At 51.3% G+C, this 24,592-nt stretch overlaps 1 protein-coding gene across 2 annotated transcripts in view; it reads left to right on the top strand.

The window, feature by feature from the left end:
- Positions 1-5,327: 5,327 nt before the first annotated feature.
- MXRA5 (matrix remodeling associated 5) overlaps positions 5,328-24,592 on the top strand; it is a 30,440-nt gene continuing 11,175 nt past the window's right edge. Inside the window, exons 1-6 of one of the 2 annotated variants that reach the window (XM_072955881.1) lie at positions 5,328-5,343; positions 5,444-6,179; positions 8,909-9,124; positions 14,550-14,679; positions 14,871-15,261; positions 18,260-23,230. In XM_072955881.1, the coding sequence (XP_072811982.1) occupies positions 8,937-9,124; positions 14,550-14,679; positions 14,871-15,261; positions 18,260-23,230 (5,680 nt within the window). In that variant the 5' untranslated portion in view covers positions 5,328-5,343; positions 5,444-6,179; positions 8,909-8,936. Of the gene's footprint in view, positions 5,344-5,443; positions 6,180-7,309; positions 7,623-8,908; positions 9,125-14,549; positions 14,680-14,870; positions 15,262-18,259; positions 23,231-24,592 lie in introns of those variants that run through there. The other variant, XM_072955882.1, reaches the window with a different exon arrangement.

The following is a 24,592-nucleotide window of genomic DNA, read 5'->3' as shown; positions in this document are numbered from 1 at the left end:
GATGAAGTTCCACAGGTACCTTACATATCCCCTCGAGGGCATCTCTGTGACCCATGAATGCTACAGAGAGACAGATTTGGGGCTGGATGTGATGGATTTTTGGCCTGCCTCTCAAAGAAATCAACATTGCGTCACTGGAGAGAGTCAACTCATTTAGTCTGGCCAGGCACTTGGATGTTATGGAATTAATTTAGCCATTGATGGGGTGATAAAATTAGATGGGAACTCTGTAAACCAATAGGAAACTGCACCCCCACCACACACACACACACACACACACACACACACACACACACACACACACACTGGATTTTATTTCCTTTCGAAGCACGGTTATCTGTTCTCTCAATTATTCCTGAAACAGCCGTCCTGAGCTGAGCTCATGGGCTATTATTTCCCTCTTTTTATAGGTCTCCTAACAACTCCAATTAAAGAAGGATCCAGATTTTATATGACTTCCTCTGGATCTGTACCTGCTTTTCGTCCATCAAGTTTATATTCATTATGGCAACGGTGTATTCCTTTGCAATTAACTTAGCCCCTTAGACTGTATGCACAGGCCGTTGTTTCCATACAGTGGAAAGTATGCAAATTGTATCTATGTTCCTTCAAAAAATAAACACACTATATGTATATATAACTTTCCAGGTATTTAATAGGTGTGTTGGCCCCAGGGTTGACGTTTCTGCATGAACATGTTGCTTGCTTTTCATCTACTGAGCAGTCATGAAATGTTTACTCTCTTCTTGAAAGGCTGTTATATAATATCACGGCATGATGGGTGTCACTTAAGGATACAGGATATTCAGCGATGTAAACAAACTCAGCTCCTCTCAGATACCCTTGCAGAACATGTCAGGGAGAAGGGGGGGTCCATTTAGAATACCGACCTCCTATTTCAAGATTCCAATTCACATGCGCTCAGCACTTTTTTTTTCCCTAGGACCAGCAGAAAGAGAGGCTCAAATCATGTTGTTAAATTCATGTAATATTTTAATATTAATTTTATTTTTTTGGTGGGGGAGGAGGTAATTAGGTTTATTTATTTATGTACTTTTTTTTTTTTAATGGAGGGACTGGGGATTGAACCCAGGACCTCGTGCATGCTAGGAATGCACTCTACCACTGAGCTACATACACCCTGCCTAGCAAACTCATGTGATTTTAAAACATTCAATTATGCAATCTAAACTGCAGTGCGTGGCTTAACAGGCACTTTTAAAGAAAGAAAGAAAGTTTGAGGGTAAAGTCGGGAAACTGGAGACTAGGATGCTTAGATTTACGCTGTCCTGTTGACAGCGTGATCCTCGGATTAGAAGAGGAACCCAGGTGGCACGTCATCACCAGGGTTGATCCCTTGGAGTGATAACGTTCCGTGTGGAGAAGAAAATACAGGGCAAAACTTTACAACATGGGGTTTAGCAGTGACTTCTCAGACAGAACACCAAAGACACAGGCAACAAGAGAAAACAAAAATGGACAAAGCGGACCTCATGAAAATTAAGAACTTTTGTGCGTCAAAAGACAAAAATCAGAAGGTAAAAAGGCAGCCTGCAGCATGGGAGAAAACATTTGCAATTCACATCCTTAGTGAGGGATTAATAGCCACAGTATCCGTCAAATGTGAAAACGTCAGAAGGAAGCAGTAGTGATTTCTTTTCACTTCTTGCAGAGTTTTTACACACAGTCAAGCTTGTATATATGGATGCGTGCCATTTACAACACTGTAATACATGAAAGAATAAATATCAAGACGTACGCTTTTCTTTATCATGACTATGCCTGAGAAATCAATGGGGTAAGGCCAGTCGTAAACCATTATCTTAGTAATCGCTCTTAGGAAATCTTGAAAACTCATTAAAAAAAAAAAAAAAGAAAGAAAGGAACGCATGGACACACAACCGTACCTTCTAATAATAATAAAACAGCATCATAATGAAAACAAAGCAGACACACATTTTCTTTACGATATTCCTCTGCCAGTGATTTTGTTGATTCATAAAGTGCTGAATGGTCATTTGTTCTAAATGGTGCAATTAAACCAAACCAAACCAAAAAAAAGGGGGGGGGTTAACATTTGAACCCTGACTGTTATATCATTGAGAACTGAATGATCATTTGTTCTAAATGATGCAATTAAACAAAACAAAACCAAAAAAAAAATGGGTTAAGATTTGAACCCTGACTGCTATATCATTGAGAACTTTTTGCACTGCGAGTAACAAAAACCCAGCTCAACTTGGGAAAGTAATCCAGGTGCACATTGGCTTAGCAGGTCCTGAGAAGGTGATGGAGAAGTTTCCGGAACCAAAGGGACCCACGCTGTGTGTGCAGATGATAACTAAGCTGAAACTCGAAGCTGCCACCCACTTCTCCCTGCCTCTCCTCCGGTCATCAGCCTTTTCTGGGCTCCAACCTGTGACACAGTAAAGCAAGGAAGGAGAAGGAAAGAGGCATTGTCTGCCTACAACACACACCTATCTTGACGGCCCTGCCGGTCGGTGTTTCCTCTTCCCTGACGTGCACGGACAATGGACGGTCACCCGACCCAAGGATGTCTTGTCTGTTTTCAGGAAAGGCTGAAACTCTCTCCATAACTTATCTGTTGCCTACTAAGGAGGCTGGCCCTTCCAGTTCATGAAAGAGGCATGTTTCCGAAGAATTAGGAACCTTACCTGGTGTTTTGAATGCATCCGCAGGTGAGAGAAGTACTCCGAGACCTTTCCTTAGGAGACCCACTGAAGGGCTGGGTCTCACCAGCCTTCATAGCTCAGAAGCAGCTTTTAATGACCTTCCATTCGACCTTTTAGGGCAGCTACTATGTGAAATCCCGCAGAAGCGAGTCGGTTTCTCTTCCTAGAGGTGGGGAGCATGCCTGGAGGAACGAAACTCAGCATCCATGCAGACCAAGACGCTTTGTCAAAAAAGAAAAAAATATATCTTGACGCTTCCTGGAATTTTAAATAGCCACCATCACAGAACTTCTCTCTGAAGGAAATATTTTCACGTCGAGGGAGAGACCCCTTGTAATCTTTATTTTGAAAAGCGAGCTGGCTGTCGGTTTCAGACAAACAGCCACCCAGAGCTGACGTCTTCGAAGGGACGCCCCAGGACGGGCTGCTTTCTGACTCTGTGGTACAGAGGAAAGAGGGAGCTGACATTCCAACATCTTATCCACCGGCCGTTGGTTCTCTACCTAATGGAACTGGAAGGAAGACCCAGCACAGAAGAGCGTGTGTCTGTCTGTGCCTTCCCTTGTTCTAGGTGCTTCTGGTTCAGAAAAGGGGCAGGGATGGAGACACACTTTCCAACGTGCCAAGAAATCCCTTTCCGCGTGCCCCCCACGATGGGTCAGGCTGAGTTCACGTCTATAGACGATGCTTTTTTCCTGTAGGTTGCTACCCCCCTGGCTGAGCAGAATTTTCTCCAGCCTCCCCCCGCCCCCAGAAATCATTCCACTGTTATTCAGAGATCTGGGGAGTTCCTCTGACATGTAGTTCTTCTTTTTTTCCCCCCCTCTTCATGCTATTCCGTTTAAAATCACGCTGCTGAGAAAATCTGGAAGCATTTTAGTAAATGCAATGGAACAGGAGACTTCCACCGCCCGTGGTAGGAAAGAACAAAGCAAAACAAAAACTACCCCCTGATTTTCAGAGTGAGTGCCAGTAGCCTGTAGTCTCATCTAAGGTTTACCCTAGACAGACTGGGGGCACGACTCACACGGAGCCTTTCTAAAAGTCTGTTTCTGCTCAAATAAAGATACAGCCCCACTGGCTATTAGCCCACCCCTGGGATTTCCCAGCTATGCAAGTAGACATTTCCTGCGCAGACTTCTTTTTCTGTTTTTTTTTTTCTTCCTCCCCAGTCATCCTACAATAGCTAGGGTCAGCTCGCCTTCTGTGTATGGACAGCAGCCTGTGCTGCACTCACGTGATGCAACGTTTACTTTTATGAACCCCCCGCTCAGCAAAGAACCCCGTCATTCCGCGGTGACGCCCGGCCTCCCTTGGAACGTGAAACTCCCCCATTCAGGAGTCTGAGCCTTTCAGAACTTTAGCTCATGCGAGAACTAGGCACGCGTCCCCAGAGATCCTGCCGGGAGGCGGGGGTGGGGGTTTCCATATGTCGCCCTAGAATTAGACAAGTGCAAGTACCCGGCCTCAATGCAAGCGAAGGGCCGTGTGCATGGGCCTGAATGTTGGTAAATGCTATGAGATGGAAGCTGGGGAAGAGATTATCCATCAATGGTAGGGAAGGGACTATGACTGGACAAAAACAAGTACCTCAACAACGCATGGACATTGAAGGAGGAGGAGAGGAAGGAGGAGAAGGAGGAAGAGGGATCTGCCACCATCCCCGCAAAGCCAGGGACATCAGCAGACACCAGTTCCCTGGGACAGGCTGGCAAGACCCTCCCGTGTCATGTGTCGCCCGTGGACAACCTTCAGCACTTGTTTCCAGGACAATGGCACCCTCCAAGTTCTGCTGACCCACCGGAGGTTGAACAAAGAAAGAGTGAGCGGAGGAAGAGGCAGGCGGGAGCTGAGACACGACCACCCATTCCGCAGCGCTGAGAAGGGGCAGGTCGCTGGGCCCAAAGCTTCTTAGGAGTCAGAATCCACTGGACTTGGAGGCCCGTTGCACTGCAAGGTCCTGCAGGAGAGGCACCTGGGGACCGAGACCTGAGTTTCCAGTTGAGCTGAGTAGCTGGACGGCAGTGCCGTGAACAAGGATCAGGAGATATTCCGGGGGGCACAGGTTTCTGATAAATACAATCAAAGCGTTTTGGGAATGCCGAGAAAGAGGACTCCCAAAGCCAGTCCCTGGAAATACGCACCCCCACACACAATTGAAAAACAAGCCTATAGAATCAGCAAATGGACCCACTTACGAACCAGACCTATTAATGGCCTGCCCCGTGGACGCTGCCTTGGGCCAGGGCAGCGAGGAATTCCCAGACACTTCTTAGGAGAAACCAAGCCAGTCCAGACTCTGCACCTCAGCAGCAAGTCGTCTGAAGATTCATTTCCAGGCACCTCCTCGCAGCCCTTGGCCGGGCGCCGGGCGGCCCAGCCGGCTCGGTCAGGACACCTGGAACGGTCCCTTCCTGCATGCTGGCCCGGGGACACCCCCGGTTTTTCCCTTCGCAGTGGGAGCTCTAAGCCCGTCTCAGCTCTGCCCAGGTGGCTTTGCTGACGACCTTCCCCACCTGTCTCAGCTCTGATTCCTCCTGGGCGCCGGGACCCCGCCTTCTTTGCCCCTCCCCTGCTGCCTGAAGGGCGCACCGCCCTCCCCAGCCTGTCTCCTGCCCTCCGGAGGCACAGGCCCTTCTCACTTGCCCCGGCGAGTATCACCAGGCTCCCCAGAGTCCCCGGCCCCAGCCCAGCCCCCTCAGGCTCTCCAAACGGGAGAAGAGCGTTCACCTTTTTTTTTCTTTTGGCAGGAGGATTCTGGCAGGCGGAGGGAAGCTGGCGGCCAGGAGCTACGGGAGAGGCGGGAGGGCGTGGCCGCGGGGCTCACGTTGCAGCCGCGCCTGCCGCTCGGGGGATGCCGGCGGGGCGCAGCCGGCTCCCGCCAGCACTCGGGTTCCGAGGCGCCGCCAGAGGAAACCCCGTCCGGCCCGGGGGAGTGCAAACTCGCTTCCTCCTCTCCTCCCCGGAGGGCAACACACCGTCTCCAGCTCCGCCGGGAAGAGCGCTCTGGGTGCGGACTTTGGGCTGCAGCTCGCCCCGCGCCCCCAGCTTCTGCGCCTCGGCCGCGCCCTCGGACTTGCCCTGGGACTGGAGACGTTCCTTCCCGCAGCCGCGCGCCTTCGGCCCCCGCGGCTCCTCCCGCCTGCGCGGGCGAGGCGTGCCCGCTCCGGACGCAGCGCCATGAGCGGCGGAGAGGAGGGCTGAGCGCAGAGCGGCGCGGCCAGGGTCCCTGGGCTGGGGCCCGCGCCCTGTGTCCCCGGGGTGGGGCAGGGTGGGGGTGGGCCGAGGCGTGCACTCGGGGAAGTCTCTCGGCGCCGGGAATAAAAGGGGGCCGGCTCTCCTTGCGGCGCTGGGAAGCCGCCCTGCCTCGCCCCCAGCGCCGGGAAGGGCATGGCCCCGGCGGACCCCCGGCGGTGACTCGCGCGCCCCGGCCCCGCGGATTCGCTGGACGCACGGCTCCCGTGTGTCGCGGCTCCCGAAGGACAGGTGAGGACCGAGCGCGGCCAGGGCGCCCGGGGGCGGGGTGGGGTGGGTGGTGCTGGCTCCGTCTACAGGGGGTGGAAAGAGTTGGGGGCGGCCAAAGGAGGGACTCTGCTGGGTTTGGGACGAGAGGGGAGGCGAACAGACACGTTGAACTGTTAATCTTGGCACCGCGTCAAGGGGCTGAGGGAGCTGTTACCCTCCAGGGGAGAAGCTGGCGGAATCTTGCGGGAAGGTGCGTGGAGTAGGTCTGAGGAACGCACAACCCTTTCTCTTTACTCCTACGCTCCCCTCTCCGACCGACCCCTCACTCACGCACCCCCGGTTTCCAGGGAGTCACCAGCCGGATCTCCAAGTAAAACCGGCTGCGCTCTTGGGTTGGTGGGGAGAGAAGCCACTTTTGCGGAGCCTCTTTCCAAATTCCTCTGGTTCCCGGCACTAAAAACCTCTCCCCCGTTCCTCACCTCCCCCCCCACCCCCCGACCCCGCTCCTCCTCTTCCCCTGAAACAGAGAGACGGGAAGCCCCCGGGGGTAGCGGGGTGGCTGAGCCGCGCGAAAGCTGGGTAAGTCGCCATCTGGGACAGTGTCCGGCTCCCAGGCCTCGGAGGTCTGCAGGGCCGCCGGGCCGCGCCCCGGGAAGGCGTTGGAGCGGCCGCCGGCAGCCCGCCGGGGGCGCAGGGCCACGCGCCCGGCCGCTGCAGGTTGTCCCCCGCCGGCGGGGACGAAGGCCGAGCGCCGCGAGCCGCGGCCCCAGCTTCCCGGGGCTCGCCGGGCGTGCCCGGCGGTCCTGCAGGCTTGGGGCGCCTTCCCTCGCGGCCTCGGGGCTGGGGTTCCCTGGGGCGCGTTCCCGCGGACTTCCGAGGGGACCTGCGTGGAAGGCGGGGCGGAGCGCGAGGCTGCGGAGGAGGCAGCGGGCCGCCGGGGCCAGGCCCGCCGGCGGGCGCACGGCGCGGGCCGCGCAGCCCTTGGCAGGAGCCCCGCGCGGAGGTCAAGCGCGCGGGCGGGAGCGGGGGAGGCGCGGGCCCGGAGGGCGAGGAAACCGCTCTCCGCGGGGCTTCGGGAGCCGGTTCGCCCCAGGGCGCGGAGGAGGAGCCTGAATGTGTGTGTTTTTTTTTTTCTTTCTTTTTTTGCAAAGCTGCCTGCACCGTCAGCTCCTTCTGGGCAGCTGAAAGGCGAGACGCGTACGGGCTTAAGGGAGTATCTGTTTCGAGGTCCTGCGGATTGGGGATGCCCGTGCCGCGTGTGATCCGATGGAGAGCTTATGATCAGAAGTTAGGGCTTGCCCAGAGCAGGGGCGAACGGACGGGCGCGTTTCTCTGCGCTGCTCTTTACTGCCCGTGTGCATTACCCGTTTCTAAATAAATCTCGTGCAAGAGTTGACAAAAATCTCCCACGGTGAAGGCCAGAATGGATGCATGAAAAAAATAATCGCTGACGTTCTAAAGGAGGTAGCTGATGCTAGTACTTACCTGACCATCTTTTTCCTTCCTCCGTCCCTCCCTCCCTCCCTCCCTTCCTCCCCCTCCCTCCCTCCCCCTCCCTCCCTTCCTTCCTCCCTCCCTCCCTTCCTGCCTCCCTTCCTCCCTCCCTCCCTTCCTCCCTCCCTTCCTTCCTTCCTTTCTTCCTCCCTCCCTTCCTTCCTTCCTCCCTCCCTCCCTCCCTTCCTTCCTCCCTCCCTCCCTACCTTCCTTCCTTTCTTCCTCCCTCCCTTCCTCCCTCCCTCCCTTCCTTCCTCCCTCCCTCCCTACCTTCCTTCCTTTCTTCCTCCCTCCCTTCCTCCCTCCCTCCCTTCCTTCCTCCCTCCCTCCCTTCCTCCCTCCCTCCCTTCCTCCCTCCCTCCCTTCCTCCCTTCCTTCCTCCCTCCCTCCCTTCCTTCCTCCCTCCCTCCCTCCCTCCCTTCCTTCCTTCCTTTCTTCCTCCCTCCCTCCCTTCCTCCCTTCCTTCCTTCCTTTCTTCCTCCCTCCCTTCCTTCCTCCCTCCCTCCCTTCCTTCCTTCCTCCCTCCCTCCCTACCTTCCTTCCTTTCTTCCCCTTCTCTTTCTTTCTTCTTCTGCTTTTTGTCCTCTTGATTATATTTTTGTTGGCCTGAAGATTCTTAGTCAGGCACTTTTCCTTCGTCTATCCGATAGTAGATTTTTCAAGGATTTCCCCAAACTTTCTCCTGATAAACAGTGACAGTGAACCAGCTCAACGTTCTGGTTATTGCAAGAAAAAAAATTTTTAAAACAGAGTAAAAAACCCACAGACAGAGGAATGAATTTGGTTTTAGCGAATGCCTCTGAAAGCACATTTAAGAAGATACAATTAAAACTTTAAAGGATGTCATTGAAAGAAGGTAGCAGTCCTGATAGCAAATTGAGATGCTTTCTGTTCACGTATGTACAATGTATTAGTGGCTCGGGATTAACATTATAGGTGGACACATATGTATTTTTATTATTTATTATGGAAACATAAATGTATCTCTTCTCTCTATACGAACACAAATATATAGATACATTTATACAAATACATATGTGTGTGTAAATATACGTTTATACAAGTATATAGTTGTATATGTTTATGTATCTTTGTGGGTGTCTGTGTCGGTGTGTGTATTGCGTATGCTCTCACAACGTAGTGAGACTTCCAAATCGCAGTATCCAAGTCAAGAATGGAGGTTACTGTGCTGAAAATACAGACGTGCTCCCTTGGCACTAAACGCCTCTGGTTTTGTGGTCCCCCCCCCCCCACAGGTGTTCTGGGATAACGCCCCCCGACAAGATGCCAACGCGGGCGCCGTGGCAAGCACTCTCCGTGGTGCTGATTCTGCTCTGGGGACACCCGCGCGCCGCGCTCGCCTGTCCTCACCCTTGCGCCTGCTACGTTCCCAGCGAGGTCCACTGCACGTTCCGCTCCTTGGCTTCAGTGCCCGCCGGGATCTCTAAACATGTGGAAAGGATCAATTTGGGGTTTGTACCGCATTCTTTGTGAGCAATTTCAGCCTCCTCGCATGCGTGTTTGTTTGGTTTTCCGAACGTGTCTGTGCATTCGCGCAACAGCAAATGTATCCTCCTTCATTCGTCCCCGTTTTGGGTTATCTGCTCCTTTGTGCGCTGAATCGCGGGGACGTGTGTAACTACAGTAAAGGTGGTCTTTTGGGGGGCTGTCATCTGAAGTGATCCACCAGCCACAGCCTCCATCACAAGGCTTAATAATGAACCATCATGGACAGCTTCAGTTCCTCGATAAGTCTCCTTTGATAACATTTCTTTAGTGCACTGCAGATGTGAACGCATATGACACACACATAAATACACTCATAGTATTTAAGTAGACCTCAGAAACTATTAGAGAATAATAATTTTTTTTAAAAAAAAGGATGAATCAGACATCTCTGACACCTTGTAAGTTACCCTCATGATGTGATTTTGACCCTGACGAAATAAGAGTTCTTTCAGATTCTGCCTTTGGAAAACATTGATATCTTTGGAACAGATATTTCTGTGCAGCATTTCAAGGAGGATTTTTCTATTTTTATTCTGTTTTAGACACATCGATGCTCTCTATGCCTCAGTGTGAGTTGCTGTGAATTGTAGCTGCCTCATGTACCATTTTCATACTTGACAGTCACTCGTACAATGTTAATAGCGAACAATCATTTGGACTCCTTCAGCAAAATATATTTGCCACTTTCTACCATCTATAAAGCAACAAAATGACTTAGGATTTGAGGAGTAGCCACCATGGGGACATTTTAGAGAAATGGCCAAGCTTGAGTCAATGAACAAAAACCCATAAATATGCCTCAATATCTTTGAGTAGAGAGTTTTTTTTTAAATTCTCATATTTATTGATTATGAAGTCCAGCAGTAAAATAAAAGGATGAGAAGTTAGGGCAATAAGATATAACCTTCCCTCATCCATAGCAACAGACCATTAAATAACTTTCTCCAAAAAATGTTGACAAACTTTACGGTGTGATTATCTGAAAATCTAACCACAAGGATGAAAGCTCTTTGCCAGAAGAGGGGCAATTAACAGTTTTCTTTTTACAGCTTTTAAACCAGTTGCCATTCTTAACAATCGTACAGTTTATTAAGAAGAGGAACTTGCTTTGAATCAGGGTAAAATGGGTCATGCTAGGTTTGTGGGAAGGAAAATGGAGTTTGTGTGTGATTTCTCTTCTCTCTTACACCTCCTGGTGTGCAAAATGCCTCTGCCTACGAATTGCGTCTTCCACGGGCCGTTTCTTAGCATAGTGTCCCACTTCCTGGTTTACCCACTTAATCCCTCAATTCTGACCCCTTTGCAGGGCACAGAATGGGGGGCCCTGTCAGATAGGCCATAGGGGGCCCCCTAAAAAGGGTGGGGGTGAGGGTGTGACTCCTGCCTAAGAGGCATGAATTCCTCCCCTGTTGTGTGTTGGGGTTCTGGGCTGTCAGGTTGGAACTGGGTTTGCGGAAGATACTGCACGCACCCTAAAAAAAAAGTTAACTGATGGATCTAAATGTGCAAAGACCTATAAACTATATCTGTCAAGCTCTTTGCATCTCATTCACATTGTTCAGGATGACTTTCACCTGCCCAGCTTTAAATTGACGTGCTCTGTAAGTGGGGGCACTTAAGTAGCGTCTCAATTAGAACACAGTTTTTGGAGGTTTCATTTCAAACAATGGATGGTGAACACGGTGTGTTATGGTATCTTAAAGGCATTGCCCCTGGGAAGAAAGGCAGATACGAAAATGCTTCTTTTTCATACTGCGCGCAATAGTACCTTGAGATGGTTTTGTATCATGTTAAAGCTAAAAGGTGGGAAAAAAAAAAAAAAGAACAAGTAAGCAATAGCTTCACTGCGCCAAATCTATGACTTCCATCTGGCTTAATTTTTAACATGACTCAGTGTGTCACAGTTTTAAACCACTCTTATAATGTCACAGCACTGTTTCCGAAAATCAGTCTCAAAGTAGAAAATGAGGCTGGCATTGCGCATTCTGTTGGGGAAAAAAGGGGGAAGGAAGAAAGAAAAAACATCAGTGTTTGCTACAGATAGAACTCAGGATCTGCACTGTCTTTTAGCAGTCAGCAAAGGGTTTAAAACTCAAGGAATGAGGGATTCTTGGCAGAGCACTAATGGAATTTTTCATTCCCACACACATTATTTTCAGGGTTCTCATTCAGCATTGAAAGAACATTGGTTTTTCCTGTTTGGACAGCCCCAAAAAGCTTTCTCAAAAGTTATTTTCCAAATATTTCTGAGTAAGAAAAACAATCATCCACTTAATGTCTAATTTATGGACCTTTAAAGATATTTTTTTCCCCTTGATGAAAAGGTGACTTTTGATGACATCTTTCTGGAATTTCCCACATGCCCATACTGCTTTTTTTTTTTTTAATTTTTAAATTTACTTCAGATTTTATTTTAAATTTTACTTTATTTTAAATTTAAATTTATTTTAAATTTTACTAGATACACATGGATATCCATGAAGCAGTTTTACATATATTTATTTTTCTTTCTTTTTTTTTATTGAGATATCACTGACCTATGCCATTATGAGTTTTAGGTGTACAACATAATGATTCCGTATATGTGTATCTTGCAAAACCATCATGTATTTCTGATATTAAGAAACCACTTCATCTAGGAGGTTATGTAGTCACTAGTTGCCAATCAACAGATGAGGAAGGTAAAGAGGTAATCAATTACAGAATGGGGCTGTATCCCAGGTCTTCTCAGCCCCCATCAAATTCTCTTCCTTGAATGCCACGTGAATTTCCCTGTCTCTCTGCTGATTTTTAGACAGACGCAGAGAGAATTCATCCCCACCCCTCAGGTGTGGAGGGAGAAGGAATCACCTCCTCCACTTGGCATTCAGGTGGTTCCCTTGCCTCTTGTGTCTCCCAGAAAAGTTACCCCATTCTTATCTCTGACACCAACAACACTTGCATCTGTAGCTCTTGGATGTCTCTTAAAGACAAGCACCAAGAAGATAATATAGGGGAAAATCCTGGAGGATTTATATAGGTGATAGATAGATAGATAGATAAGTTAGATGTACAGATGGATAAATTCATGGATGGATGGATGGATGGATGGGTAGGTAGATAGATTAGATGGACAGATGGATAGATTCATGGATGGATGGATGGATAGGTAGGTAGACAAATAGATTAGATAGATACGATGGGTGGATAGATAGATAGCTAGATAAGAATGGATGGATGGATGAATGGATGGATGGATAGATAGATAGATAGATAGATAGATAGATAGATAGATAGATAAATAGAATGGCTGGCTGGCTGGCTGGATGGACGGATGGATGGGTGGTTGGGTGGGTGGATGGATGGATGGATGGATAGATAGATAGATAGATAGATAGATAGATAGATAGATGGATGGGTAGGTAGATAGATTAGATGGACAGATGGATAGATTCATGGATGGATGGATGGATAGGTAGGTAGACAAATAGATTAGATAGATACGATGGGTGGATAGATAGATAGCTAGATAAGAATGGATGGATGGATGAATGGATGGATGGATAGATAGATAGATAGATGGATAGATAGATATGATGGATGAATGAGTGGTTGGGTGGATAGAGAGACAGAGAGAATGACCAACAGTCTCTCATGCTAAGACAGTTTCCACTCTTGATATTTGACGCTGAGTTACTCTCTGTGGTGGGAGCGTCCTCTGCACTGTAGGGTGCTGAGCAGGGTCCCTGTTTTCCACCCACCAGCTGCCACTCACACATCCCAGCCAGTTGTGACGCCCCCAAAATATCTCCAGACCTCGTCCAATGTCCACAGTAGAACTGTTAACTCTCCAAGTTCTTTGCTGTTTGCGTCAGAGGTGGAACCCTCTGCCACCTTTCTGTTCTGCGGACTTGCTGAGGATAAAGGCCTGCTGGTCCCTGTCGCTTGATTTGTTCTCTGCTGAGTCCTCTGATCAGGGTTTCTTAACTGGGCCATTTCTCTGTAGTATTTTGCCTCTTAGCCGTCAAAGAGAGCAGAGGTCAGCTGACAAGACAGAGGAGCAAGGCATTACAGAGGAACGGGGTCAGCGGGGCGGAGTAGGGGATGCTTTATAATGTAAAAAAGAGAAACTCTCCATATAACGGTCCATTGACTGCATGAGTCAAAATGAGAAACAAGAAACATGATTACCTTTTATAATATTTCCCCCTCATGCGCAATTTTGGATCCTTCTAGTGGTACCCTAATAGGATGGGGTATATGTCATTCCATATGAAGCTTCCTTTGCCTGACTTGGTCTTATTAAAACAATGCAATGATGAAAAGGGTTATTTGAAGAGTCAGAAGCAATTGAGGTGAGCGGTTTTTGCGGTCGAAGGTCATGTTGCCTGCACTCAGCCAACATTTATAGCTGAAAGGTGCTTCCTATGGATGGCTCTTAGGGGAGTAATTACCCAGCTAAAAATTGGGATCCGCTTTGAGGCTCATGGGTGTTTATGAGAAAAAGTGGACCTGGCTGTCATCTGCTGAATTAGCTATGAGCTCTTTGTGTCCTCTGCAGACGTAGTTCCTTTTATTTAGGTGACGAGGGGAAACAACAAATGGTGTTACGATAGGTGTGTTTCACTGAGCAGAAGCACTGACCCAGGGTGACCGCCCGACAACAGAGCAGAGTCCAGGATTCTCCATTCATCTTATAATTCATTCTCCAGGGATAAACGTTGGGGATTGTCCGGTGCCACTAACAACGGCGGAGAAACGAGGAATTTCTGTACCAGTCAGGGAAGCATCAATTGTCTAGGCGGAACCAAAACCCAGAACACGCCAGGATGTTTACAAATGACTTAAATCATCCATCGGAACCGGCAACTCGTTTCTGTGAAGTCGGGGTGGCCATGTTCACCTGCCAAACTTTTCACTTTTGTACTTTATCTTAGAGAATCTCCTTCTCTCATTATATGGAAAACTGCTTCTGATGCCTGTTTTATTTTTTTGTTTGGTGTTTTGTCCATTTTGTCCATTTTTTAAATTGATTTATAGTCAGTTTACAATTTTTTTTGTCCATTTGGCTGCCTATATGTCTTTGGTATGACTCCCAATCGCAAGCAGAATTTCCAATGAGGGGCTGTTTCCACCAGCTTCCTTCTAAAGCCTAAATCCCACCAACCACATTAGCATCCTCCAGGTCTGAATTCCCAGCCTCGAATATGCCTGAACTGAATGAAAGCCGGTTAAAACAATGGGTCTGTTTCCTTGCTGCCTTAGACATGGACACTGCAGACAGGAATGTGCTTTGAGAAGAGTACTGTTACAATGTTTTGCTTCGTTGCCCCCTGGGCAGGCTGGGAGATCCTCCCCAGAGGGGACTGACGAAGTCACTATGTCTGACTGCAGTGTTTTATTTTCTAGGTTCAATAGCATACAGGCCTTGTCAGAAACCTCGTTTGCGGGACTGACCAAGTTGGAGCTGCTGATGATTCACGGCAACGACATTCCCAGCATCCCCGATGGGGCTTTAAGAGACCTCACGTCTCTCCAGGTAAGCCCAGGCGTTATGAGTGACATTGATTGCAGCCTGTAGGACCACGAAGGGAATGAATGAAACAGCATTTAAAAAAAAAAAAAAACAACGAGCTTAATGTCATTTGTTTCCTGCCCTTTGTTCTGGTTTTGTTTTTGTTTCTGTTTTTTAATTGTAAGCAGGATTTTCCGCCCTCCCTGTCTTTGCAGGTCTTCAAGTTCAGCTACAATAAGCTTCGAGTGATCACGGGGCAGACCCTGCAGGGCCTCTGGAATTTAATGAGGCTCCACGTCGACCACAACAAGATCGAGTTCATCCACCCGCAAGCTTTCAGCGGCTTAACGTCCCTACGGCTCCTCCACCTGGAGGGGAACATGCTCCACCAGCTCCACCCCGCCACGTTCTCCACGTTCTCCTTTCTGGATTATTTCAGACTCTCCACCATCAGACACCTCTACTTGGCGGAGAACAGGATTAGAACCCTCCCCGCCGGCATGCTCCAGAACATGCCACTGCTGGAGAACCTTTACCTGCACGGGAATCCGTGGTCCTGTGACTGTGAGATGAGGTGGTTCCTGGAATGGGATGCGAAGTCCAAAGGTAAGAAGAGCCAGCGTGACTCCTGGATGCCCTCTCCTTACCTTTCTGCAAAGATTCCTTTCTCCAGCATGCCAGTGTTGCTCCATCTTGGGTCGGGTTAAATCCCATCCCCAAATCAGCGAGGCAGGAAATGTTATAACTTAAATGTCAAGACACCCCCCCCCCATTGCATAATTCAAACGTGTGTGTCGTTTAGTAAAACGTAGAGTAACCATCATTTAATCGACCATAGACCGTTGACCATGGTTGGCATAGAATGGGTGTCTGGAACATTATTTTTAACCGTGGGCTACAGCTAAAGGTGAGATTTTTCTATGCATCCACGTCCTATGGGAAGTACTCAACAATGCTTGGAAAAGAGAAGGCTGGGGGTGGCTGTGAGATTATGATCTTATTATGGGGGAAGACAGGTGTTCTGTATTGATCCAGAGGACAACCACAGAAACCAGGATTGACATGTAGACGTTGCAAGAGAGTGGATTTTGAATCAAAGTAAAGATTCTCTTTCCCAACCCCTTCTCCAAGCCCCACATGGGAACCCGTCCTCAGAGCCCGTTGGGTTTGCCATCTCTGGGTCTCTGTCCATTTCCGTCCCCACCGCCACCAGCCTGGGGCTGCCTCCTTTCTCAGGTGTCTAAGGAGGCGCGTGGAGCATTCTGAGCGGGTTTTACTGCGATGTTGATGGATCACGTTCCCCTTGAATCAACGCCTGCAGTGGTCAGAACACATTTTTCACTGGTTTTTCACTGGTTTCCACCCACTCCCCATGCTCCTGGCAAGGGGCTGGCCCCACTGTCCTGTGTATTCAGCCACTTCCATCTGCACTGCTCTCCTTTCTGTCCTCTGTCACTCCACTCCAAATCTGGTATCAGGTTTGCTCAGCCAGGCAAGCGATGGGGAAAGACAGTAACATACGCACTGCTTCATAGTCTCAACCAGAAATGTCACATGTCACTTCCACTCATAGATCAGTGCTTGAACCTCCGCAGGTCTGGGCATGGAGAAGGGTGGGGAGTGCTGAAAATCCTTCGGGAGACTCATTTCCCAGCAGAAACGCTACAGTACGGAAATGGAATCGTGAAGCTTTTTCGGTCAGCGAGACATAGTCATTCTGGAGATTCACGCGTGTGCCTTTGTGTGTGTGTATGTGCATGTATGTCTCTATATGTTTGTGTGTTTCCTCTGTGTGTATGTGCGGTGTGTATTATATTTGTGTGTATCATATTTGTGTGTGTGTGTGTGTGTCTGTGTTGGGGGAGGTATGTGAAACCATCATATTTGCAAGTTGGGGGTTTTTGCTTTGAACAATGCATGGAAAACCATGTTCAGTGGCGCAGAAGTAAATAGAGTGACACCAGCTAGAAGGTTTATAATACTCCGAGTCATAGACGATGGGATGTTGGCTGGTTTGTTCCCAGTGGAATTAGATTAAACAAGTAGGCAGATACCATGAAGACTGTCCAAAAAAAAAAAAAATCTTCATCTTCTACTCTCCCCAATAGGAGAGATGAGAGCAGCAGTGACTAATACAGAAAAGCCATGAGACATCCAGCAGGAAAAAAAACATAAGATGGCTCTACAAATGTCCGTTTCAGGGGCCTCTTTACCATTCAAATAGACATGTCAAGTAGGGCGTTGGGTGTGGGGCTCAGGAGGATGTGTTTGGACGGCAGACGCACATGTGGAACTCATCAGGGGCGGGTGGATGGTAATTGAATCCATGCACGTGGGCGAGGCTGTCTACGGTGAGTGCAGAGCAAGAAGTGGGAAGCGCTTACACCAAATCAAGGAACACTTCATCCCTAATGTGTTGGCCGGAGAAGGAGAAAATTCTGGAGGATTTGATGTCCCAGAAGCCAAGCGTGGAACATAAATCCAAAAAAAAAAGTAATCAGTGCCTGAAATGAAAAATTCTAGCAAAAAAAAAATAACTATAAAAGGTAGACATGATTCATGCCAAAGTTTGGTCCTGCAACCTGGAAATATTTTCATGGGTTGCAGTTCCTTATGCAGATTCTCCTGGACCTTTGGAAAAGGTAAATTATATAATATCTGTGAATAGAGATTCTTTTTTAAAAATTTTTGAAGGATAATTTATTTACAATGTTTTGTTAATTTTAAGGGTACAGCAAAGTGATTCGTTATATTTATCTATCTACCTATCTGTCCGTATATTCTTTCTCAGATTCTTTTGCTTTGTAGGTTCTTACAAGATGTTGAATATAGTTCCCTGTGCTAGACAGAAGGTCCTTGTTGTTTATGTATTTTATATAAAGTAGTTTGTATCTACTGATCCCAAACTTCTGATTTGTTCCTCCCCTCTCCTTTTCCCTTTTGGGGACCATAAGTTTGTTTTCTATGTCTGTGAGTCTCTTTCTGTTTTGTAAATAAGATCACTTGAGTCATTTGTTTTAGATTCCACATATACGTGGTATCATATGATATTTGTCTTTCTCTGTCATAGTTCACTTAGTATGATCATCTCCAGGCCCATCCATGTTGTTAAAAATGGCATGATTTCATTCTTTTTTATGGCTGAGTAGTATTCCACTGTATATATACACCACTTCCTCTTTATCCAGTCACCTGTCGATGGACATTTAGGTTACTTCCATGACTTCCATATTTATAAATAATGCTTCTATGAACATTGGGGTGCATGTATCTTTTCGAATTACAGTTTTCTCCAGATACATGCCTGGGATTGGGATTGCAAGATTCTTTTGTAACTGAAAAAAAAAAAAAACCTTTTAAAAAAGTACTCATTATGAGTAATCACGTTCAAGAAGTGACAAAACCCGGGTGAGTTCCCACACACTGCGCTAAATGGGTTGAAAGTCCGAGGTGGAGTCGGAGAGGCAAGGTGGGCAAAGCATTAGATCATTCTGGAAATGCAGCCCCCGCCCCCAGGTGACAAAACTGCAGATGAGGGCTTTATCCTCTGGCCAGTTCTTTGGTCCCCTGACTTACAGGGTGTGTGTTCGATTATGTGTTTCAGGCATTCTGAAGTGTAAGAAGGACAAAGCTTACGAAGGGGGTCAGTTGTGCTCCGCGTGCTCCAGCCCCGAGAAGCTGCACAAACAGGAGATTCAGAATCTGAAGGACGTCACGTGTCAAAAGCCGTCCATAGAGTCCCCTCTGAGGCAGAACAGGAGCAGGGGTAGCGAGGAAGAGCAGGATGCAGAGGAGGATGGTGACAGCCAGTTCCCATTGGAGGACTTCCAGTATCCCCGGTGGAACGTCTCTCTGAATATGAGCGACGAACACGGGAACACGGTGAGCTTGGCCTGTGACATCAAGAAGCCGATGGACTTGTACAAAATACACTTGAACCAAACGGACACTCAGGAGCTGGATATAAATGCAACCGTCGCCTTGGACTTTGAGTGTCCGATGACTCGGGAAACGTACGAGAAGCTGTGGAAGCTGATCGCCTACTACAGTGAGGTTCCTGTCAAGCTGCACCGAGAACTCGCGCTCGGGATTGACCCCCGACTCGGCTACCAGTACAGGCAGGATGCGGACGACGACACGCTCTACTACACGGGCGTCAGAGCCCACGTCCTTACGGAGCCAGAGTGGGTCATGCAGCCGTCCATCCACATCCAGCTCAACCGGCGTCAGAGCACGGCCAAGACGGTGCTGCTCTCCTATTCGTCTCAGCACGCCCTCACCGTGTCTGCCAAAGACGCGCGGCAGGCGCGGAGCAGGAGCTGGGTGATGATCGAGCCTGGCAGAGCGGTGCAGAGGGCCCAGACGGTCTTGGAAGGGAGCCCGTGCCAGCTGAGCTGCAACGTGAAGGCTTCCGAGAGCCCGTCCATCTTCTGGGTGTTCCCGGATGGCTCCATCCTGAAAGCTCCGGTGGAGGATGAGCATGGCAGGTTCTCCATCCTCACCAGCGGCTGGCTGAAGATCAAGTCCACGGAGCAGTCGGACGCCGGCCTGTACCAGTGCATCGCTCGGGTGAGGGGTGAAACGGATCGAGTGGTGCACAGGGTCCTCGTGCAGACGCCTGCCGCGCCGCCCCCCGATGGACATACGGTGACCGTTCAGAAGGACCCAGGGGAGTCGGTGATGCTGCCTTGCCGTGCGCTGGCCATACCCGAAGCCCAGATTAGCTGGATCCTCCCAAACAGAAGGATAGTTAACGATATGGCTAACACGTCCCACGCGTACATGTTGGCAGACGGAACCCTTTCCATCCCAAAGGTCCAAGGCAGCGACAGCGGTTACTACAGGTGCGTGGCGGTCAACCAGCAAGGGGCGGACCATTTTACCGTAGGGGTCACAGTCCACAGGAAAGGATCTGGCAGGTCATCCAAAAGAGGCAGGCGCCCAGGCGGGAAGACTCTTCCCAGGGGAAGGGGAGACGTCGTGGAGGACGAAGGGGGATCCGGCATGGCAGACGGAGACAGCGTGTCCAGGACGGCGCAGCTGCACCCGAAGGACCAAGAGATGTTCCTCAAAACAAAAGACGACGCAGGTATCCCCGGAGATCAGAAAGCCAAGAAGGGGCGAAGGAAACTGAAACCCTGGAAGAATTCTGAAAAGGAGCCGGAGACACACGTCGCTGAAGGTCGCAGGGCGTTTGAGGCCAGACGGAGAATAAACGTGGCCAACAAACAGATTAACCCGGAGCACTGGGCAGACATTTTAGCCAGAGTGCGCGGGAGAAACCCGCCTAAGGGCACAGAAGTACCCCCGGTCGTGAAGAGCACCACCCTTCCAGCGGTGAGTCAACAGGTGACGTCCCTTTCGCCCGCCGTGCGTCCCCCGTCAGCATCTCCTGTGCGGACCGCGACCAGCGTTGAAGAATCCTCAGGAGATGCACCCTTCTTTGGGGAGGAAGAGCAGGCGTCTAGCGCTGTTTCCTCCACCAAGAAGGCTCCAGTCGAGCACGGCCACGACGGGGCAGTCCCCGCTGAGCCCCACGTGACAAGCACGCGCCCGGAAGGACTTACCGACGACGAGTTTTCTGCAAAGACCAAGGCTGCGGCCCCCACTGAAGCTGACTTGAAGTGGGCCGCAAGCACAACGGCTTACCAGTCCTCTGCTACTCGGCCGAGCCTGGGCGTGGTCCGCGGAGAGCCCACCACTGGCAACGTAGCCACGGGGCGCTGGTCTGCACGAGGCGCTGGAGCCAAGCCGGGGCGTACGTCCAAGGAGTATGAGTCTCCCCTGGACGCCACCTCCTTGGCCGAGTCTGAAACGGTGCTCAGCTTTTACCCAGATCTGGAGACGAATTCAGTACCAGGTGGAGCTAAGGTGAACGACCTGACCGCTACAGACGTGACTGCAGCCCCCACCCCGGGGGTCGCTGACTCCAGGACGTCCGAGCCACTCGAAAACCCCACTTTAGCAGAGCCAGGTGTCCCAGCAGAAGCGCAGCTACAGAAGCAGACAGATGACCCGCAGCTTCTGGAAAACGGTTCGAGCCCTCAGGGCCACCCGCTGATGGAAAAGGACAGAGAGGGGGGATCTCAGACACGGCCGGGAGGGGATCTGCACAAGGGAGACGCCGTGGACTCCAGAAGTCCTGAGAGCAGGAGGCCAGGTGCTGAGCCTTCCCCTCCACTTGACCCTGCGCTGGAAGTGACGGACACCGTCGCTCCCTTCCAGCGTCCCAGGGGAACCACGCGTGGCCCTCTGTGGGACGCGGACGCCACCACGGAAGCAACGATGCCGATGCCGGCCCAAACGGCCACTTCGCCGCCGGCCCTGACCACTCACGCTTCTCGAAAGAGGCCCAACGGCAGGAGACGACTCCGCCCCCACAGGTTCCGGCAGCGGCCCAGACAAGGCCTGCCCACGACGCTCGCCCCGGGGGAGACCTTTTCTGCTCCACCAGCGACGCGCGTACCCGAAATGCAGGCTCCAAACCCAGCGGCCAGTTTGCCGGTTCCCGCGACCGCGGCTGGCAGCACGGCTGGAACAGCAAAACAACTGGATGCGCAGAAGCACGCAGAACCCGCATCCAAGGGGACGCACCCACGCCGGAAGCACGGCAAGAGGCCGAACAAACATCGGCTCCCCACGTCCACGGACGGCCCTCCAGCTTCTGCGTCCAAGCCCAGCCCTGCCCCAGAAGACAGACACAAACACGTCGTCACCCCCAGGTCAGAAGTTGTCCCCTCATCGACAGCCATCTCTCTCCCAACGGGGGGCCCACGTGAGATGAGCGGAGTGGAAGATTATAGGACAGCCACCACGAAAGTAAATTTATCTCATGATAAATTGCAAGGGACAATTCCTGTATCAGACGGAAGGGAAATGAAGAACTATGAGGTCACAACCGTCCGTGGCTACGAAACTGCCAGGCTCGTCCCCGGCGAGTCCGTCACGGACGTGGCGTCCCCTTCTGGGGCCGAGGTCTTCACGGTGGGCGGATTTAAGGCAGAATCCTGCCCTTTGGGCTTTGAAGGGAACGCGAGCTGCCGCCCCGCCACGTCGGCCCGGCCTGACAGGCTGCGGACAGACCCAACCGTCGCCAGCTCTTCAAACACTCTTACGGACTCGCCCCTTTTAAAAGAGCTGCAGGACGTAGATTCTCGTGCTGAGTTTTCACCTTTGGCCGCCACCTCTGCGCTGTTGCCGCAGGAAGACGTCACCACTTCGACGCCTCCCCCAAGCGTGAAAGTAGAGGCGTCTTCAAACCAGGCAGAGACCGCCCTCAGGGCGGAGGGCCATCCCGCAACCACTGCAGTCGTGACCCAGTCCGAAATTCGACCCCAGAGTCACGCGTCCCCACCGTCCCCAACGGAGCAGCTGGCATCCCCCAGCGTCCCACCCACAACCCCCGTGTCTTTGGCACAAACCAGCACGAAGCCCACGCCTCTCACTCCGAGACCGTCGCCGACATCAAGAGCTTCCAAAGACAGCGCCTCCTCCAACCGTGTGGGGGTCCCAGGAGCCCGCACGCCGTCCGTGCCTACTGAAGGAACACCGCGTACGTCGAGGCCACATGAATTTTCCAGCCGGGACAAACCGAACTTCACTCCAAAGCAGGAGTTAGGAAAGGAGGCGTTTGACGGTAGAACCAAGAACGTTCTTCCACCACGCGGCCCAGACGGGAGCGTGCAAGTGTCCCAGCCACCAGCCAGAGTCCCCGACGGGGTGCTCCCTCCGAGAGGGACGGTGAGGCCACCACCGCCTGCGGCCACACAAAGCTCCCTGAGACACTTTGGGACTTCCCAGGCCTCTCGGCTCCTGACCAGCAGCCCGGAAGCCGCCGCGTCTCCGTCGAGGGCTCGGCCGGAGCACAGGCACGTCACGACGGCAAGATGGTCAGGCACGACAGCTCCCGTGGTTCCGCTGCCCGGGTCCAAACCCGGCCTTCCCAGTGCGTCGGCAGACCGGGCCGCTGACCGACTCAGCGGCAAGTCCCAGCTGTTCGGCAGTAACAGCCTCCCCGATGTGAGGGGCCCTGCTGGCAAGCCCCCAGGTGCGAGAGCTCCCCACTACTCCAACGGAAGGTTGCCTTTCTTTTTCAACAGGACCCTCTCTTTCCCGCAGTTGGGGGTCACTCCGAAGCCGCAGACACCCACCTCTCCTGCCCCAGCGATGAGAGAGAGGAAGGTCAACCCAGGCCCCTACAACAGGATCCATTCTCAGAGCGTCGTCACCCACGTGGATTTCGGTCCCCCAGCACCTCCGGTATTACATCCTCCCCGGACCGCGGCGCCGCCCTCGACCAACGTCCAGAGCGTCCCTCTGGTCTCCTCTACCCGGAGCCCCATCCCTTCCTTGACGCCTTCCGTCCAGCCTTCCAGAAGCTTCCATCAGAGCAGCTCCAAGCTTTTCTCTGCCGGGGGACTTCCTGCGTCCAAGTTCTGGGTGCCTGGGGAAAAGCCCCAGATCGTCACCAAGTTCCCCCAGACCGTGTCCGTCATCGCTGAGAGCGACGTTGTGTTCCCGTGCGAGGCGACGGGGAAACCCAAGCCCTTTGTTACCTGGACCAAGGTCTCCACAGGTAGGGGATTTGAACGTCTGCATTTTAACTAGGGCTTGTGTGAGGGGATGTCTTGAGTCTGGGACTCCAGGTAGAACCACAGACTCTGGGGAAGGGACAGGTAGATGGGACAAGAAGGGACGTCTGAGAAACCATCAGCAGACATATTCCTTTACGAGAAACGGGAAGTAAGGAGCCAGAATGGGTGTGAGATCTTCACGGAGCCGTGGAAACACGTATGAAGTTCTTTGGATAGGAAGGGTCCGCAAAGGCGCCTCTTGCCTTCTCCCGGGGGGATCCAGTGCAGAAGTCTTCCACAAGCCCTTTGTGGGGGCAGGGGGGTGGGGACAACAGTGCAGAGTCCCCTTGTCCTTCCACTGGCTTGAGAGGTCAGTACAGCTTGGTTTGCGCTCATCACGCATTGCTTGATTTGATCCTAGAGATACGGGCATCAGCTTGGAATGTTGTAAGAAAGCACCGCGGATGGGGCACCTTACACAAGAGACATGTCTGGTCTCCCCGTCCTGGAGGCTGGGATCTGAGGCCAGGTGTGAGCAGGGCTGGTGTCTCCTGAGCCCTCTCCTCTTGGTGTGCGGACGGCCATCTCCTCCCTGTGTCCTCCTGTGGGCGTCCCTCTGTGTGTGTCTGGGTCCTCGTCTCCTCTTCTTTATAAGGACCCCCCTCCTATATGATCAGGACCCACCCTAGGGACCTCATTTTACCTCTATCACGTCTTCAAAGACCCCCATCTCCAAACCAGCCAGATTCGGAGGTCCTGGGGGTCAGGGCTTCAGCACGTGGGTTTGGAGGTGGAGTTGGGGGAGGCACCATTCAGCCCATGACAAAGGTCTTTGCAGTGACCTCTACCTACTTGGCATCCAGGGCTGGTGCCCCAAGAGCACTTGGCTTCGTAGAAATGACCATCTGCTTTGTGGATGGTGACACAGACTCTAGATGACAGAAGAAAGTAAAAGCTGAGATGGGAGGGAGTGGCTTCAAGACGGCAGAGCAGAAGGACCCAGAGCTCACCCTCGCCCACAAATACATAAAAAAAGGAAAAATACACCGGCACGGGGAACAGTTCTCTTAGGAACAGCTGAGGAGCTGCGCCTTGCATAAAGGACCTCTCTTCTCCTCTCTCAGCACGGCTGTATCTTTCATGCTCAGATTCTGCTCAGAGGGTTGGAGTTTTGGTTTTCTTCCCAGTTGCCATTTAGACAATCCAGGATAGGACTGACGTGGATAGCGCCGTCTCTCCGGCTGCACCTGCCCCGCTCAGCTTTATCTCACACACCTCGGACGTGCTCCGATGGTGAGCAGAGGCGCTGAGCGTAGGGAAGTCACTGCCATCTTGTATCCGCTCAGCTTTCCACTGCAGATGCT

This window comes from Vicugna pacos, chromosome X, assembly GCF_048564905.1.
Source record: "Vicugna pacos chromosome X, VicPac4, whole genome shotgun sequence".
NCBI lineage: Eukaryota > Metazoa > Chordata > Mammalia > Artiodactyla > Camelidae > Vicugna > Vicugna pacos.
This window is presented reverse-complemented; position numbering and strand designations above follow the sequence as displayed.